A 17,378-nucleotide genomic window follows, 5' to 3' on the forward strand; every position below is an offset into this window, starting at 1 on the left:
AGCAATACTGTCAGCTGGGAGAGTTCAGTGCATTTTGTGTGATGGCTTTGAACTTGCAAATATTACACTGCGATGTTCCGGTTGGTTTGAGTTCTTTAATGCGGTTCTGCAGGATGTGTTGGTATGTTTCTTCGGAAGTACTAAAAGTTAGCGGTTTTACGGTTTGATTGCACTGGAATTATACCTGCGGGCTACCAAAGCAAAATATTTAGGTTATCACTTTGATGGCGGAGAAATTAAGGGGCCTTCCGTCATGGTGAGTACTTCAGTAACGGATCAGTCATGATCTTCGAGCAGATACAGGTTGGAAAAGATATGCTGCTACACCTTAAGTTGGCTTGAAGCCAGGGGGACTCCCCCATACTGGATAATGGGGTCACTTCAAGTACCTGCCTTTAGTAGCAACTACACTAAGTCTATTGCTTCTGTTTTGGGTGCTAATATGCGAAATGATGCCGTTAGAGATATCTCAGTACCTTTACTAGGAAATAGTTTAGACTGATGACAACGCTTTCATGATCCTTGTAGTTTTTAAGAAGAGTGTGTTCGAAGAGAAAAAAATCGTATAACCTTAATCATTAATAAACAGTATGCGCTTAGCTAAAAGAGTTTGAGCTTCGCGTCGCGTAGAAAAAGATTCCCTGCTTTTTTGAGGGTTGCTTTGCGAAAATTTCCGGTATGAGAACTCCTGGGTTTGACGTCATTCAAATATAAACATTCTTTCCTGAACTGCTTCTATTACTCTGTTTTGAAATCTTTCTAAAAGTAGAATATTTTCAGCATCTGAGAACCCGGTCAGAATTAGGGCTAGCAGCGCTGACAGCGAGGGGGACTATTGTTGAGCAAAACTGAAATTATTTTCGTCTAAGCTGTAATGATGATGATGATGATTGCTTGCAATGAGCAATTTTATGGTAGAAAAACACAATGAATAAAGCTGTATTTACGAGCAAGGTTCCCCTGGTAGCCAGTGTTAGCGGAAAAAAATGAGACATGCGTTTCTTCCCAAGGAAAATAATTGCCATGTTTTCCTTTTACACAACCGCCTACACAACGTCGATACAGAACTGTAGTTTTGCATTCGAACGCGGAAACGAAGAGGATGGCTTTAAGAGTCCTTGATAATGACGTCAAACCATGCGCGTGTTGCAACGTGTTGTTATAACTGATCGGGCAGGGTTGTGTCGGGGGGGGGGGGGGTTGGAGGGTTAGGGTGGGTCGGTCATTTGGATTCAAGTTGTAGAGAAGTCAATGCAAAGAGCATAGGCCTTGTGATGCTATCACGAGATTTCGTTATATCGAGGTACTTCATTATGTATTCCACTATTATTGGGGTAAAGAAAATCGTTCGTTATACCAAGGAGGTTCCACTGTAAACAGGTCCTTAACTGTAACAAAACAGGACCATTATTTTTGGAATTCAACTGATGCGAACAAAACGTTTTAGCGTTTTTTAAAAAGATAAATAAATAGCAAATAGAAAGGCGTTACTGGTCTTTAATCATACCTACTAAACATCTAAGGAGAAGATAGGTGTGATTAATTATGTCCTGGGTGGGGGATTGCAATCGATGAAAACACAAGACATGAAATTTAAGTCAAATTAAGTTTTCAATATTGTTTATTGTTGAAACAATTTCACAGAAGTGGTTTTTGTCCGTTGCTTTTACGTTTCCTTCGGTGATCATGTGATTTAGTACAGTATATATTAGAACTTTGTGAATATTTTTCGCAAAGGGTAATAAATTAACAAAGAAAGAGCAACTGCATAATTTACATCTTATGCTAAAAAATCATTTTGTGAATTTCATAGCAATTAAACATACAAAAACCTTGAAAACTTACGAAAATGTTTATAGAAATGGTCTTTACCAACCGTCACAGCCAACTATGAAAAGACATACAACAAAAATCTTGACCTGGCTTTGTATTCTCGGCTTTACTGCCGCAAAGTGATAAATAAACCTTTATTTTTCAGAAATATGTTTTTTTCTTTCATAAAATTATCTACCAAATTTTCTTTAACGCTTCTAGTTCACAAAATTCCCTTCTAAAATTCGTAGGTGACAACCGACGACTTGTGCGAATCGACGTGAAAACACGAGTGGATTGCGAATGTAGACTGCTTTAAATACTCTGTACATCTTTTAAAAATTATATTCTCTCAGAACAAGTGCATTTGTCATCGGGTTTAAGTTTGTGGGCTTCCACTTTGGTTCCACAACACTTTCCTTGTGTTATAGTCAAGTTTTCTTTTTTGACTGCTAATTTTGAGAGTTTTCTTTTTTTTCAAAGTTACTTTTTGTCCTTTACTTTTGTTTACTCCTGGGTATCATCAAAGCTTGAAAAGTTTGTTATAATAGAGTTTATTTTGTTTCTTTAGTCTTCAGTGATGTTCGGTACTTGGTTGATTCTAAAGTTCTTGTAACGTTTGCCAACCAATCAAACCAAACGAAACCAGTCAAGACCTGATCAGAGATACAGGCGCCGGCTGCAAATTTGACATGGAGTTTTTTATACTTTAAATGCGTTCAGTTTAGACTGTGTTAAACTCTTTCCGCTTTGTTCTCACAGTCAGGAACAGAAGTCTCGTTTCCAGACTCAAGCCCAAATTCTACGCCACTTGACGACTGCGTTATACATTAGTTTCCAGTCCATCTGAGCCACACTGAAAAGTGTCCCGTACTTTCGCCACAGATGAAGCCAAAAATGGTCCAAGTGCTTTGCTGTAGTAATCTGGTGTTCTTGCCCTGAACAAAAACAAAAATATTAACCGTCTTCAATACTAATACTTCTTAGTCTCAAGCAATAATTTTTCGTTCTCTAACATCATGCATTATTGCTTCCACAGGGGGTTGGGTTGGCAGAGCCCTCAATGATCGTTTGTATTTTGAAGGGGTGGGGGGGGGGGGGGGGGTCGAGCAGGAGACCCCTCCCTAACCAGCGATCAGGCTTTCTTTATTTCGGCGAACGTCTCCCAAAGATAAAGGAAGAAGGACCTTCTGATCGCAGGTTACCCCCTCCTCCGCCAAAATCCTTGAAAACAGAAGTCGAAAACTAGGTGCTCGATCGGCCCATTCACTTTGAAGCTTTGGGTGGTTGTCTTTTGAACGTTTTCACGTTTTGTTCAGGAAATAAACCACAAATAATCCACTCTTTACCATCCGAAGAGAACGACGCCTTTTAACCGGAAAACTTATAAGGGGCGGAGGAAAAAAATGAAAGACCATGTTTTCGGAAGCTTTTCAAATGGAGTGGAAATGTCATGAATTTGAATGAGGTATATTAATGAATGATTATTAGCAGCTGACCTCACTTGTTAGCGGAAGTTATTTGCTATCACACATAGTACCTACTCTGTAAGCTCAAAATTGCACCGATTGATTGAAAAGTAAATGTAATTTCTTGCAGCGACATTTTCACACGCAGATCAAAAATGGTCGAAATGTTACTAGGAAACGCGTGGGCGCGGGATTTCTATAAGGACCTGACGCTCTAGAGATCCGAGAGACTCGGATAATATGCGATCGGCTCCCTTTTCTAGAGAGATTAAAATATTTTCGTTTCTTTGTTATTAGAGCATAGATGAACTGTGTTAAACTTATCTCGGGGAAAAGAGGCCGCCTTTTTTGTTTTAAACAGTTAGCAGTTGTGCCAAAATTGTATCTCGACATACTTTTCATGATCAGATCCGCAGTGATAAGCAAACGCAGTTTCACTAAAGACCGGACCCGGGAGACGGCGGAAATCGAGCCTAACGTATTAGTTGATCACATTATATTTTTATGTGACAATTTAAATGAAATCTCTACAGCTGTACTTTTACTCGAGTAAAATGGTTTCGCGTGTAGTTCCAACTTTTGAGTCTGTGGACCAAATCCTATGGTGTGTCCATTCAAAAGGAACATTTATAACCGTAATTTTGGACATATAAGATGCTATTTGTTTTGATTTTAGTACTTCTACAATTTTAATCTTTAATTATTTGCATCTGTAAGTTGCTGGGGTGGGTTTAGTAGTAAAACTCTACATCTCTTTTTTTCAAACAAATTTGCTAACCTTTGATCGACGCGGCTGATGTGCGTGAGTCGTGATTTGCCGTTCTCCAGGGGTTCCACAAGGTACCTTGACGCTAGAACAATAGCAGTCACTCCATTGGAAGGCGGAGCTTTAGGGTGATTTATGGATGTGGATACCAAAGCACAGACACCCCGATCGAGATCCGTCCATGATCTAAGAAACGAACAGAAAACAAAAATTTAAACAGTAGGAAACAACATCAACAAACAGAAAAAAATATACATATATAGCTGTGGCACTGAGGGACACGAAAAACACGCTTTGTGAGATATTTGGCAAATACAAAATTTATACAACAAACTAAAAGTTATGTCCATCAAGTGTGCAGGCTGGTGAAATGGCCGCCATGAAGGTCTTCTTCAAGCGAAGAATACGGTTAGGTATAGTGGAACCTCGATGTAAGGGAGTGCCAAAATATGTTCGCTATAACGAGGTTTCGTTATAACGAGGGCTTCGTTATGTAAAGGGAAGGTTCGGTCAACACGAGCGATACGACTATATGCATAACAAGGATTTGGACCAAATCAATTTCTTACAGTTGACCTTGCGCTAAACAAGGAGGAAGTAGCGTCATGCTGGGGGAAATGATTGAAACAGCTTTACTCATTTGCACTTAAAAAGGTTTCCAACCTTAGTCTGTCATGGAATTTACTGGTATTGGCACTGATACAGCATACATTTAGTGAGGTAGCAGATTTGGCGTCGAAAATGCTTTTGAGTGTACTTTTCTTTGACATTGTCTACTCTGATACAATAGGGGTCTTACTTCTTTCTAAAATTACAAAATTGTTATTGTTCGAGTAAAAGCTCTTGCCGAGTACTGTGCCATATTTAGGATGTAATGCTTACCTTAACACCACGTGACGTCGTTTTGGTTGAAGGATCATAGATTTGGTCGTGTAATAAAACACATCTGTATGATCATCGATTTTCTCAACCATGTCCCACGATTCCAGGTCTTCATCCCAAAGATGCCTAAAAATGGTATTATGTAATGTTAAACCATCTCATTTACCGTCAAAACGAACAGTTTAAATTTTGCCTCTCTAGTCACTTGTCTCACTTCGTTGTGTAACGAGTCTCCCGTGAACTAAATATGCCATTGAATAAAACTTATTTTTATTACCTTTCGTAAAGAATTCTTCTGATGACATCTTCCGGACTGGCATTCACTTCTACAGTGCATCTCCAGAGACGAAGTGGGTAGCCATCTTTAACTTTCTTGTATGATATCTCTACTGAACTGTCGTACCATGGGTGAGATACCCAGCCCTTGAATTTGTCTTTTGCTTCCTAAAGAAAAGGGAAAGCAGGAAAAAAAAATTAAAACTTACGCTCATACATTTTTTTCATTATTGTGATTTCGGTGTCTAAACGAAAAATGCCAATGAGGGAGTCGTGTAGATCTTCCATGGTACGAATTCTTTTTAACCAATCAGAGTGCAAAGTGCTTGGATGGGCCAATCGAAAGCCCTGGAAGCAGCCTGCTGCGGCGGGCTTTGGCGGGAAAGTCCCGCTCCGTTCCTGCTCGGTCGACAAAAGCTTGCTTGTGATGATTGTGTTGTTTGATTACCTACAGTGTACCTACAGTTTTTACCTTGAGTAGTCCAGCAATACAAGACTGGATGTAACTTTGATATCCGCTGTCTGGACTTGTTTTGGATTTTCCAAGCTGATCCAGCGACACGGGTTCACCTTGTTCAATGTATGAAAACCGACTGTTCTTCACTGTATCTTCGGGGATCTGACAAAAAGGTGAGACAGTCATTAGAAGCTTAAAATTATAAACCTCTCGTTCAAAAACAAAACAAAAAACACCAAAACTGGCATTCGAGTCTATTTCGAGAGCTGTTTGTCCTCGACTAATGGTCGTTCGAACGAGATGAAGTAAAATTTGAAAAGCAAGCTTGAATAAATTTGACAAGCAACAGAAATTTCATCTTTGAAGTTAACCTACCGAAAAGAGCTTGTCCACTTCCATTATCATTTGAGCAAGGCATTCATGTGCAGCCTACAACAAGAAAATAAAAATTCGTCACGATACAGACCAATTTTTGCAGTTTGTGGGGTTGCAATTTACAAAAACATTATTTTGTAAATCGTAGGCAGGGGGTAAAGAGGCGAGATGTTACGTTGAAGTTGTTGTTGGAAGAAATGCTATGATGTGGTCATAAAACCTCATTGGTAGTACTTTAGTCTTTCGCACGATACTAGTTAAGCTGTGTTGTAGGATTCTCCATAATTCAATGTGGAATTTTCTGCACTTGAACAATTTATTGTTGGAAATGAAATGGTTAAAATAGTGAGTCCCCCTTCCCACGCAAGCAACAACTCCCTCGCCTCAAGTTCCTCTGGGATATTAGTCAGCACACAAGTCAAACTTAATATACGCTAATCTGCTTATGAACCTCTAGACAAGCAAGCATTTACAGGGTTTCGGAACATACCAAGTTATCAGTAAGCTCCTTGGAAGCTTTGTTCATAGGTGTTCTCTTTTGCCTCTTGGGAGCAGATGGATCTTCTTTAGTACCACACAAATGGAACAGTGATGGAGCAAAGCAGACGCCAAGATTCTTCTCATTCATCTAATGGGAAAAAAGATTAATTTGTTTTCTTTTTGGAACAACAGAAGGTGCGTGCCTTGGTACTGGCTTCAGTGAGATGAAGAATACATGACTGTATCTTTGAAGTAACAGATACATCAGTACCAATTGTGTTAGAGAGTTGTTAACAGGGACTTTAAGATCCAATGATGCGACAGCAATGAGAACGTGAACAAAAACAATAGGTTTAATAAGCAAAACCAAGAACTTTGCACATTCATGCCACTTTTTGTACATTTCTTTGCACAACTACAACTTGACAATGCCTTATTTATCGTTTTATGGATAAAGGTCAAGCAACAACAAAATATTTTTCTCTTTCTGAACTTGGATATGGTCCCTTGGAATTCAACGTCAGGAGGGTTTGCCTAAATTTTACAAAGTAAGTGGGTAGGAATAATCACGATAATGACTAAAAGAACACAAATCCACTTTTAAGCGACGTTCTCATTGCCACCGCATCATTGAATCTTAAAGTCCCTAATATTATCATCACCTTGTTGTTTGACATATGATTTAACAGTACAATAATTAAAGTAACTTCACCTGATTTGTTTCAGAGTTGGCAGCCACTTCACTTAGGAACAACAGAAGTGTCTGAAGAGCTTCCCTGTTAGGGTCAGGCATAAGTAGAATAGCTGCTTGCATTGCCTCCATTCTGGAATTGGGAGGGATACCTAAAGGTTCAAAAACAGATAAAATTGATTGAATAAGCCCTACATGAAGAAAAAATCATGCTAAAAAATGCAAAATAGGTGAGTTATGAGTGGTTAGAAGAAGTTTACATAGCAAAAAAAGGTTTATCTCTATTCTCAGCCACCAAGCAGAAGGATGATGATTTAATCATTTTGGTATTAACAATGCTTTAATTTTATTTCTGACCACTTTGCCAGTTAGCACCTTGCCTGCAAAGAAGTCCCCAGCACCGAGGAACGAGGAGTGAAAGCTATATTCACTGGCTAGTTGGCACCCTTACTGTGAAACTCACCAAACCATGAACACCAGAAATATTTATGGAATGTTATTGTGTTGCGAGAAATTAGTCAATAAGGTGCGACATAACTAAACCGCAAACAGAAACAGTAATTAGTTTGTGGTTTTGAGGTTTGCTTGCATATCCTGAACTTTCTTGTAATTGTCCAGTAGACAATCAACATTCCTGAAATTCTTCAGGTGTTCACAGGTTTTGTGGAGTTTAACAGTAATAGCATACATCAGTAAAGGACAGGAATGCAATGCCAAGGCATAAATAAAAAAATTATCTAGTAGTCAACTCCTTATGGTTGTAATGAATATCATTGTGCTGATAGATACTTCTATTAATTAGTAACCACAACCGCAATGAAAATAGTTTTAAGTTAGAGGACATTCACTATTTGCTTTGCTTGATGATGGTTAAAAATTATCAAAGACTGGTGCAATATGTGGGCTTAACACTTCGCTTGCTATACTTACTTGAAAAAATAGATATAAACGTTTCCGCTAATTTTGAAGTCAAGATGGGTTCTGGAAGTTCTCTGAAGTACTGCTTGAGCATGTCAGCCATATCATAGGGTGACAGACCCTCAAAGTCAGTGTTATCTGCAATATGAAATATGAAATGCTCTTATCTATCATCCATTAACACAACAAAAAGAGGCCCTATTTGAATTTTGTATCTGTCAATCCCCTGCAATATGGCGAATCTGGAAAGGTGAATGAGTCAGACAATCATGACAGTGGGATCTTATCAGAAATTAAAATGAATCTGCAGCAGATGTACCTGGATCTCCTTCGATCATTTCCTTGAGGTGATTTATTCTCTGTTTGCCCCCTGACTTTCTAAAAATACCAACAGCATCGACAGCTGAAAAAAAAGGGGTTAAACCTGATAAGAACTTGATTGGTAATTTCTCTATCATGAGAAAGACTAATTCAACTAGCGGCAGACATGTGACATTACCTGATCTTTGAAGATAGTTGATAGCAAAGAGAATTGATCTTGGTAGGGGTTGTCCAGTCCTTTGGAGAACAACCGAGAGAGGAACTCCAAAAACGTTTCTGTCTAAAAGACAAGCAAAATGTTTACATTATACGCCAAGATTGCACAATTTGTAATTTGTATATAATGAGTCAAGGCTTTGCTCTTAGAAAATATTGAAGAGAGCTCAGAGCTCTGAACCTGTGAAATCCAGGGTGCCTAAATTTATATATGATTTCTAAGAAAAAACTAAGATTTTCTAGTCTAGTTACCCAGGAGAAAAAAATTAGGTTCCAGGGGCCACCGGGTACTGCTAAGGAGCACAGCCTTGTCAATAATTATTGTTCTGGGTGATGACAATAAAACAAGTAAATTAGGACTAGTACCTCTGTAATCTGGTGACTTCAGTTTCTTCAAGAAGTGAGGAAATGACCTAGAAATAAAGAAAGTACACACATCAAGTGATGTTCTTACACTTATTTACAATCAGTGGTACTGGCATTACCAAAAAGAGCATTTCTGTTGTAAACCAACTCCTAAAATCCAAGTACACAATATTTTGTACCAAAATTAACAAACTTACCAATTCCACATGCCTCGGTGGGACTGTGTGTGTCTCTCCATGAGTGCTGTAAGTTTCAAAAGTGAATATTTTCTAAGAACTGCAAGCTGCCCTGCTGTGAGGTCACATATTCTTGGTGATCTGTACCAAAGAGTTATTAGTTTTAGCAGAATACGAGTGATATAGTAAGGACCAGTTGGTAGAGAACTACTGCATATCAATGACATGTCTATAGAAAAGTGGTCGAGAATGGTTATCATTGTAGAGAATATCATAAGGCTACTCTTCACCCACTTAATATTAAGAAAAACTCACAAACAAACAATTGCACTAATAGCGATTAATGTATCTGTTGTGGTTCAATTTTATCTTTGGTTTAAATTTTCTTTTCTTTTGTTTCAGACTCATAATCATGTTTTTATCATACATTCTCATACCCAACAACAAAAGAAAATAAAATTTGAACCAAGGATAAAACTGAACCACAACACATCCAAAATCACTACAGTGAGTGAAGTGGCTGATCTCAGTGGTCATTAAAAGCATCACAGCAGCACCTCAATAAGGTATCCATTATGTATTGGGAGATGCGTTGCTGCTCACAAAATTATTTATAAACTATGATCTAACACTTACACAACATTTATTTCAGGTTTAGATGTTTTCTCAAAGCTGTGCCACCGTACTTTTGGCCTTCCTGCTGTTGATGATGGAGACATGTCATCACTACATTGTTTTTCTGAATTTCTAATTGACCGTAACATTGACAAGTCTCCCGGTAAGTCGTTGATTTCATCGTCCCTCTCAAAGTCTGATAAACCCTCATTTGATGATCCACTGCAAGACTCTATTCCTAAGTCACTGCTTGTAAGATTCCGTTTGTAATTCCTAGTAGAACTCCTCAGTTGATCATTTCTGTTAAGGTCTTTACCTACATTTGATATCGACGGCGTACTGGCACTTAATCCAGGGGCCAAATTGTCGTAAACACTTGCTCTTCCTTGTGATATGCATAAATCTAAGTGTGTAAATTGATTTAATGGATCAGCTAAAAGACTGTCTTTGTTGTGGAAAGGTCTTTGTCTTGAATTTGGTACACTGTTTAATGATGTGTTTATCCCATTATGTGAACTGCTTAAACCTGATGGACCTTTTCCCTTTGAGAGTGATGGTGAACCATTCCTTCTGCTTGACCACCGCCGATTTTTATTTTGAAGTTTCCAGCGTGAACTTAAAGCAATCAAGTCTTCCTCATCTGAGTCATAGCCATCACTCTGTTCAAAGGATAATGCTAAGAGTTAGCAGAAGTGAATAATTTTCTACCCCTTACGCACAATTACAGAAAATCAAAATGTTGAGAAAGAAAAACAGTCCAGTCCAATGATAGCGTGCAGGATCTTGCAGGGTAGTCCAATGACTGTGAATAATGGTCTGTTACATTATTCTTCTAGATAGTGTTTTAGGTCACCATCTTCATGTTGCCATCATGGGTTGACAGCATTCTCAAATGCTGTTTCGAGCAACAACAAACCAACAAACAGAAAGGAGTAAGAGGTAAAGAGCTATGTTTTTTTACCTTGATGTGGAGATTCATTTTTGCACATCGATTAAGTGTTTGAAGACGCCTATAAAAGTGAACATGGCATTTCAGTAACATAATATAGTAACTGATAGATCCAGGGAAATTGGAAGGGTAGTGTCTTCGCAAAATCTGGATACCCCACTCTCAAATGCAGCTATGAGACCAAAAATCAGTTTTGCTTTTAGCGAGGTCCACTGGGGGTATGCTCCCCTGGGAAGTTCTTTAAATTTGAATTCCCCAATAAAAGTCCCCATTCCTGGGTTTTTGAGCCATTGGAAGGGGGGAGGGCAGCATTTCCCTTGGGGGGATCTAATGCCTGAGAATTGGAAAAAAAAAACATTTGTCCAAACCATTTTCCAGATTTCAACTTAGGAAGTTTTTTTTTTAACTATTTATTATAAAAAATCTGACTGATTTCCATAAAATGATGGAAACCATTGTGGATCCGTGCCTGTCTTTACCTGTATAAGGATTGGATTGAATCCTGATCCAGGAAGTCATGTTCCTTGATAACAGTTGCTGTATCAATGGGGAACTTTCCATCTGATTCATGAATGAAGCATAGAATCTATTGTCAGCATTTCTAATAATGGGTTCTGTACAAGACAGCCCTGGCAAATGACTTGTTGGAAATTAAAGATTAAATTTCATCTTGTGTTTAGTAGGAAAAAATGATAAGTAGGATAACAAGTACATGTACTGGTAGTTAGTGTAAATACAGGGGTCTTAAAACTACAATTGAATGTTCTGGAAATATCCACTAAAACGCTAAGATGTATGGTGGTCACGTGAGAGGTAGCCACACATAGAGGTTTGACTGTACTTAAAGGTATAAAGCAAATTATTAGTGAGATAAAATACTAACATTTCCAGTTTTTTGATGACAAAAAAATTTCAGATTAAAATCCCCCCTTCTTTGTAGTGTGGGAGGTACTGTGACTGACTGCTGATTTTTAATGAAAATTTTGTGATAACTTTCATTTTGACTGTTGCTTCCACAGAGCTGATCAAAAGTGAGATTATATGCACAGTTGACATTTTATGGTGTTTACCTTCATAGGCTTGTGCATATTGTGGAAATCCTGCAGCTTTTAACCAGTAGCATGCTTCCAGAGCCTCTAATTCTGCAGGGAAACAAAGAAAGGTTTTGCAATGGATGCTGTGTGTACCATTTACAAATTTCTGAGAGACCCAAGAAGTACAAGGTAGGTAACTTCAACTGGTCCAAAGGATATCCACTCATACTTTACAGAGACGTCGGAGTGGATTATTTTAAAATCAAATTATATGGGAAAGCATCATGGTGTTCATTTTCACACAAATACAAGGGCAAAATTGCAGTAGTTTTGTTACTTAAATTTGCAAATAGAAACAAAACTCACAGTTAACTGAGGCAGACACTGATATTTGGAGCAGGGCTGTATTCTATGACCCCCAGTGACTTTTTTTTTTTGGTAAACAAGGAAGTGTAAGCTTTGCACAAAATGTTTATGCTAGGCGAGATTCAGAAACTTGTTTGAGCATTTGAGCATTTTATTGAATATTTTTCATAAAACACAGTGTAGCAAACTAGCAAAAACATATCACTGAATTAAGAACCTCATGACACTAACATGGTGGTTTTGCAGACAAGTATTCCATAATTAATACTAAAACTGAAGATGGTGTTTTACAGTGTGTTTAAAAATTAATATTAGCTATTTTCTATGAAAACAGAGTCTCTAATGCACTGAAAACTTTCACCCTTGTTTAATATAATAATATGATCATAATTTAAAACTCAAGCAATCAGAATTCTCCTCTTTTTAGTTCCAGAAACAAGAGACATGTCACTTTAGGGTCACTGCTTATTCTGCAAGGAATGAGCTGTTTCTATCTTCAAGACTTAAAGCAGGGAATATGATTACCGGTAATATAAAAGTCCAGTACCAAAATTCTTTGATGCATACTGCCATAGTACATATAAATATTTATCACATGTACGCTCAACGTAAATACAGTACAATATGTCAATGCCTGGTTTAAAAAAATCTCACTGAGCGGTTTGCGGCTTTCAGACAAATCACAATCATTGCAACTTTTGACTTTTTAAAGCATTTGTCTGTTTTGCATTTTGACATGAAAAATTGTTCAACCATCTTAACATTCAAGAGTTTACCCAAGACAGTCGCACATGTCAGTTTAGGTTGCGGTCATCCATCATTCGATACTAAGTGTGACGTTTGGCTGTCAAACATGGCACTGACAAGACAGGAAGGTTAGGCTCAGGGATACCAGCGCAAACAAGAGTCTACAGACATGTTCTTACAGGATGTAGGCTGTAACAAATACTTGCTATAGGAACAAAACAGCTGAATTTCTATTTCTGTGAAAAGAATTTATGACAGTAAGGTAATAACCAAGGGCGATTATGGGAACAAACATTTCAAATTCAGTAAGAAGCGTACTTCAAGATAATATTGCAGCCTCCCGCATAGTTCTGTTTGCTTTCTCCCAGGCTTAAGGATACAAGGACTAAACTACCAAAACCTTTGACATAGCAAACAAACAAAACATCTTGTCGCCGGTTAATGAGAAAATACGTAAGAAAAAAAATTTGCAAATTAACTTCTTGAAACATACATGCCCTCGACAAACAATTGCTACTTAAGATGCCGCAACACACAATATCTCTACGATTAACAACACTTGAAACACATCACAGAGAACAAGACCTGATATTTTCGCCGGCGATCTATTGAAAAGAGGCAACAACGTGAAACAGCGTTGATATTTTACAGAAACACGTTGATTTATGGCTAATTTTTTTTTCCGACTTACTTGTAATTTCACGCATGGTTGGCGCGCAAGATGGGTCGCATTCTGTTTGAACGATCTTCGCGGCAGACTCACAGGAAGGCAGAGAGAACCGCGAAAACGGTCTCACCGAATACAACAGCAGAGGTTCGATTAAATTTAACTAAATTTACTTAACGGAACAGTGGATTCCTTAAACAGATCCATCCATCGTCACGTGAGAAGGCCTATTCAGATTTTATTCAAATCAAGACTTTGCGGCTATGCAAGCAAAACAAATACTGAACGTATGAATGGTCGTGGTTCGCTGTTTATATTCCTCTGTGTATTGCTTTGTCCGCTTACGATTTTCAATCCAATCGCATTCAAAAATCAGGAGGGTTTTGTTTAATCACGCTTGAACCTTTCCGCTGCAATGGTCAAGCATGTACGGGGTTTAGAGCCCCACTCAAAGTTATTACCTTCCCCCAAAAAATCGATGTCACACAATTAGCGAGTTAATGGTATTCTACTTATGCCTTCTTACTGATGAACTCCTTGATGACCGACCGGTCTCTTGCCAAGTGCTAGGCAATCTTTGACCAATTTCGCAACAAACTGATTTTTTTTTTCACCGAATCTCACTACAGCTGTATATCGTTGCAATTTGTAACACTGGTGAAAGAGATGACGGAGACATGGTAGAATTCTTAACTCATCTGAGATATTTTCACATCAAGGTAGTTTTCTTTCTGTGTGCTAAGGAAAAAGCTAAGGTGAGACAATTAACCCTGAACGGAGGCTGGCAAGCGTATGAGAACCAAAACAAAAAAACATTTAGTCTGCGACAGCTCTGAATAATGACAGTATATAAAATGCAAGCAATACGAGTTGAAATTCCTTAACATCTTGGGTCAAATTATTTTACAAGCCTCGCTTGTACCTTTGATCGCTCCCTTCTTGTTCTTGCGAGCCAGGAATCGCCGGAGAATCCTTCGCCTGTTCTCGCCAGTTGTATTAACACCGTCAGAAAGCGCCATTGCCATGAGATATATTAGCGACCACGGCACAGATATTGGACGCACTCACGGTTTAATTGAGTACATAGAACAGAAGTACTCATTTCAGCCTCGAGCGAGGAAATTTTCCGTAACAGCTTGATGTCTAGAAAATGACAAATCCAAGGAGACTAGGCCCCAGGAAACTATCCCTACACCCGAGTTGATTGACGTATTGTTTGTGTCAACGCCTTGACAAATAACCACCTATTGTGCGGGAAGAAACACAACAGTAAAGGGTGGGCAGGCAAATTAAATACTCTAATTCTCTACTGCCAAGAAGCTGTAGGGACATGCTGTCTATCGTCGAGAGTTTCTCAAAACAAAATTCCATCAAATTTTGTCTCTGCACATTTATTTTGAGATGTCCGGTCGTGACGTCGACGAAGGGCGTATTATTTAATTTTCAGGTGCGCGTACCATATCCTGTTTTGTTTCAAAAACTTTGTTTCTGAGTGGGAGTCACTATTTTCGTGTTGTGGTTTTAGTCATGACAACTTACTCGTGACAAATTATATTCAAAAGGAATATTTGCAATACGGTTATCTTAAAGTGATGGATTTTTTTTTGTTGATATTAGATTTGTCGAAATTATTATTTTAAGTCCTCCAGGATTAGTGTTAGTTTTTATAAGCAGTCGCTTCACTTTGCCACTGCTTCCGATTCTATCCCCGTTTAAAAATGGCTTAAAACAAAGCAGGAAAGCAGTGCTGGATTACCTCAGTAATGAAGGAAAAAACACTGGTTTAGAATTGTCTTTGCAAAGGCAAGTGAACGCTATTTGCCCTTTAGAAACCACAGTAATTTGTCTCTGTAATTTGTAATCTTTGAGGAGACCTCGTGGGAAAAATATCTATCGGGAGTAAGATACCCTGTAAACATGAATAAATTTCACTTTTAAAAATGCTTGTTGCCGCATACAAAAAGAAGTTAAAACGTGATAATTTCTCAAAGACTTTTTCCCATGTTCTAGAAAACAACGTCTTAAAGAAATCTTTCAAGACGAATTGATTAATGTGTAGAAACAAGCCTGGGAAACAAGGTCAGTTAGACCACATAACATAGATGATCTACAGAAATAATAAATACCATCCGCCAGCATTGACGCGAATTCTGCAACAACCTCCATTGTGGCGTCCAAATACCTGCACTCTAAATTTTCAGAGAGTTCGCTGTCCTCTTTCCAGTAAGCTCCACACATGACTTATTGCTGAACACAGCAAATGACTACTAAACACGCCTTGAAAAAGGTGGCTCTTTTATACCCACTCGACGGGGTACGGCCACCGGATGACGTCAATGGCGTAACTCAGAGATCGCTGACCGGAAGGTGGAAAACGGAGTTGTCGGAGTTTTTCGCAGAATTCCGACTGAAACGGCACGAAAGCTACTGCATTACATGTACAAAGGTAAAGGAGCGTCTATTTTGTATCCTCATTTGGGAACACCCGAAGCGTGAAAAATTCCACGCTCTGAGAAAGATATATATTTCTTTCAGTCAAGATTCAGTGAAGATTGCTTGAGCTAAATTAATTAGTTAACAAAGGTGAAGTGGCTTGCAATCGGGCGATCAGCGGGACAAGTACCTTGGCCATCTGAGTGGTAAAATCATTGTCTTCCTGTGATTTAGCCGTACATATCACCCTTACAAATGTGTTTTCGTTCTACAAAGCTTTTCAAAATGTCAATAAAATTCTTTTTGACTTGCGTACGATGTTTGTCTTACTGACTTAAACAGATCTAATGTGACAGTGAATGTTCGTAAAGTGGTTATTTCCTTGACTTCCTTTTGACTTGGATAGCCAAAGTTAAAACAGCCGATCACTTGCTTTTAGCACAGGAAATTAAAAATAAAGGATTTAACAGCGGAGATAACACGCCTTCCGCGTGTTTAGCACTGAAGTTAATTCTAAAATATTTACCATTCCGCACCTAAAAATGCTGAATTAAAAAAAAGAAAAAGACATCTACCAAAGATTCCAAAAGTAGGCTATTTCTGTGAACACTGGACAATAATCGATAATATAAAAAGGTTTTGTTTGATTGTTTATAAGGATTACCAAGAGAATTCATTTGTGGACTCAAACGTTACATCACATGTCACTCTGAAAGGTTTAATCTTATAATTCCCTAGTTCAAAGTTGAACAAGTGTTTCCTAATTGGTCCGAACTAAAACCCTCTGAAAACCCCACGCAGTGCCACAAAGAATATTTGTCGATGGCTGTTTAATTCATAAGGTGGTAATGCTTCATCCGCCGAGTCGAGGCTTAGACATTGTATAAAGCATATCTGGACTCTACAGACTCTACAAGCAAATCGGAAACCCACGCGATTTTATGCTACAACATAACAGTAACAACTGTGTTCTCGGCGGGTCAATGGAGACACCTAACAATCCCGAAGGCGTGAAGCTATTTTCATAATATTCTCCTATAGAATTTATGGCTGCATCTCGTGTTTGGCCTTGACACACGAAATGTAATCAAAACATTCCCCACCTTTGTCAGATGACTTTTCAAGCAAGGCGAGGCCAAAACTGCTTACTAAATAAGGTTTATCTATCGATGGCAATTATTAAAGCATTCAGTGACTTTATTTTACAAAAATGTGGGAAAAGATTTGAATAGTTTGGTAACAAGTGAAGTAAGGGAAAGGCTTTTTATACTCTGTAAGCCTCTTAGCTGGAGGTTTAGCGAGGTTTCGGTTCTCTTCTGTGCCTTCTGTTCTGCTTTTAAACCCTTTGCAAAATTTAGGGAT

General features: G+C 38.4%; 1 protein-coding gene across 9 annotated transcripts in view; it reads right to left on the reverse strand.

The window, feature by feature from the left end:
- Nucleotides 1–1,603: 1,603 nt before the first annotated feature.
- The window catches only part of LOC140947977 (stAR-related lipid transfer protein 13-like), a 43,124-nt gene continuing 27,349 nt past the window's right edge, over nt 1,604–17,378 (reverse strand). For 5 of the 9 annotated variants that reach the window (XM_073397205.1, XM_073397200.1, XM_073397204.1 and 2 more), the window contains 17 exons: nt 11,840–11,911; nt 11,249–11,330; nt 10,782–10,830; nt 9,842–10,479; nt 9,227–9,346; nt 9,030–9,076; nt 8,626–8,727; nt 8,446–8,529; nt 8,139–8,264; nt 7,230–7,360; nt 6,528–6,665; nt 6,038–6,091; nt 5,678–5,824; nt 5,207–5,373; nt 4,930–5,055; nt 4,060–4,233; nt 1,604–2,750 (listed from right to left, as the gene is read on the reverse strand). In XM_073397205.1, coding sequence (XP_073253306.1) covers nt 2,636–2,750; nt 4,060–4,233; nt 4,930–5,055; nt 5,207–5,373; nt 5,678–5,824; nt 6,038–6,091; nt 6,528–6,665; nt 7,230–7,360; nt 8,139–8,264; nt 8,446–8,529; nt 8,626–8,727; nt 9,030–9,076; nt 9,227–9,346; nt 9,842–10,479; nt 10,782–10,830; nt 11,249–11,330; nt 11,840–11,911 — 2,372 coding nt within the window. In that variant the 3' untranslated portion in view covers nt 1,604–2,635. Of the gene's footprint in view, nt 2,751–4,059; nt 4,234–4,929; nt 5,056–5,206; nt 5,374–5,677; nt 5,825–6,037; nt 6,092–6,527; nt 6,666–7,229; nt 7,361–8,138; nt 8,265–8,445; nt 8,530–8,625; nt 8,728–9,029; nt 9,077–9,226; nt 9,347–9,841; nt 10,480–10,781; nt 10,831–11,248; nt 11,331–11,839; nt 11,912–14,505; nt 14,725–15,709; nt 15,848–17,378 lie in introns of those variants that run through there. The other 4 variants (XM_073397206.1, XM_073397207.1, XM_073397203.1 and 1 more) reach the window with 4 other exon arrangements.

This window comes from Porites lutea, chromosome 9, assembly GCF_958299795.1.
Source record: "Porites lutea chromosome 9, jaPorLute2.1, whole genome shotgun sequence".
NCBI classification, from domain to species: Eukaryota; Metazoa; Cnidaria; class Anthozoa; order Scleractinia; family Poritidae; genus Porites; species Porites lutea.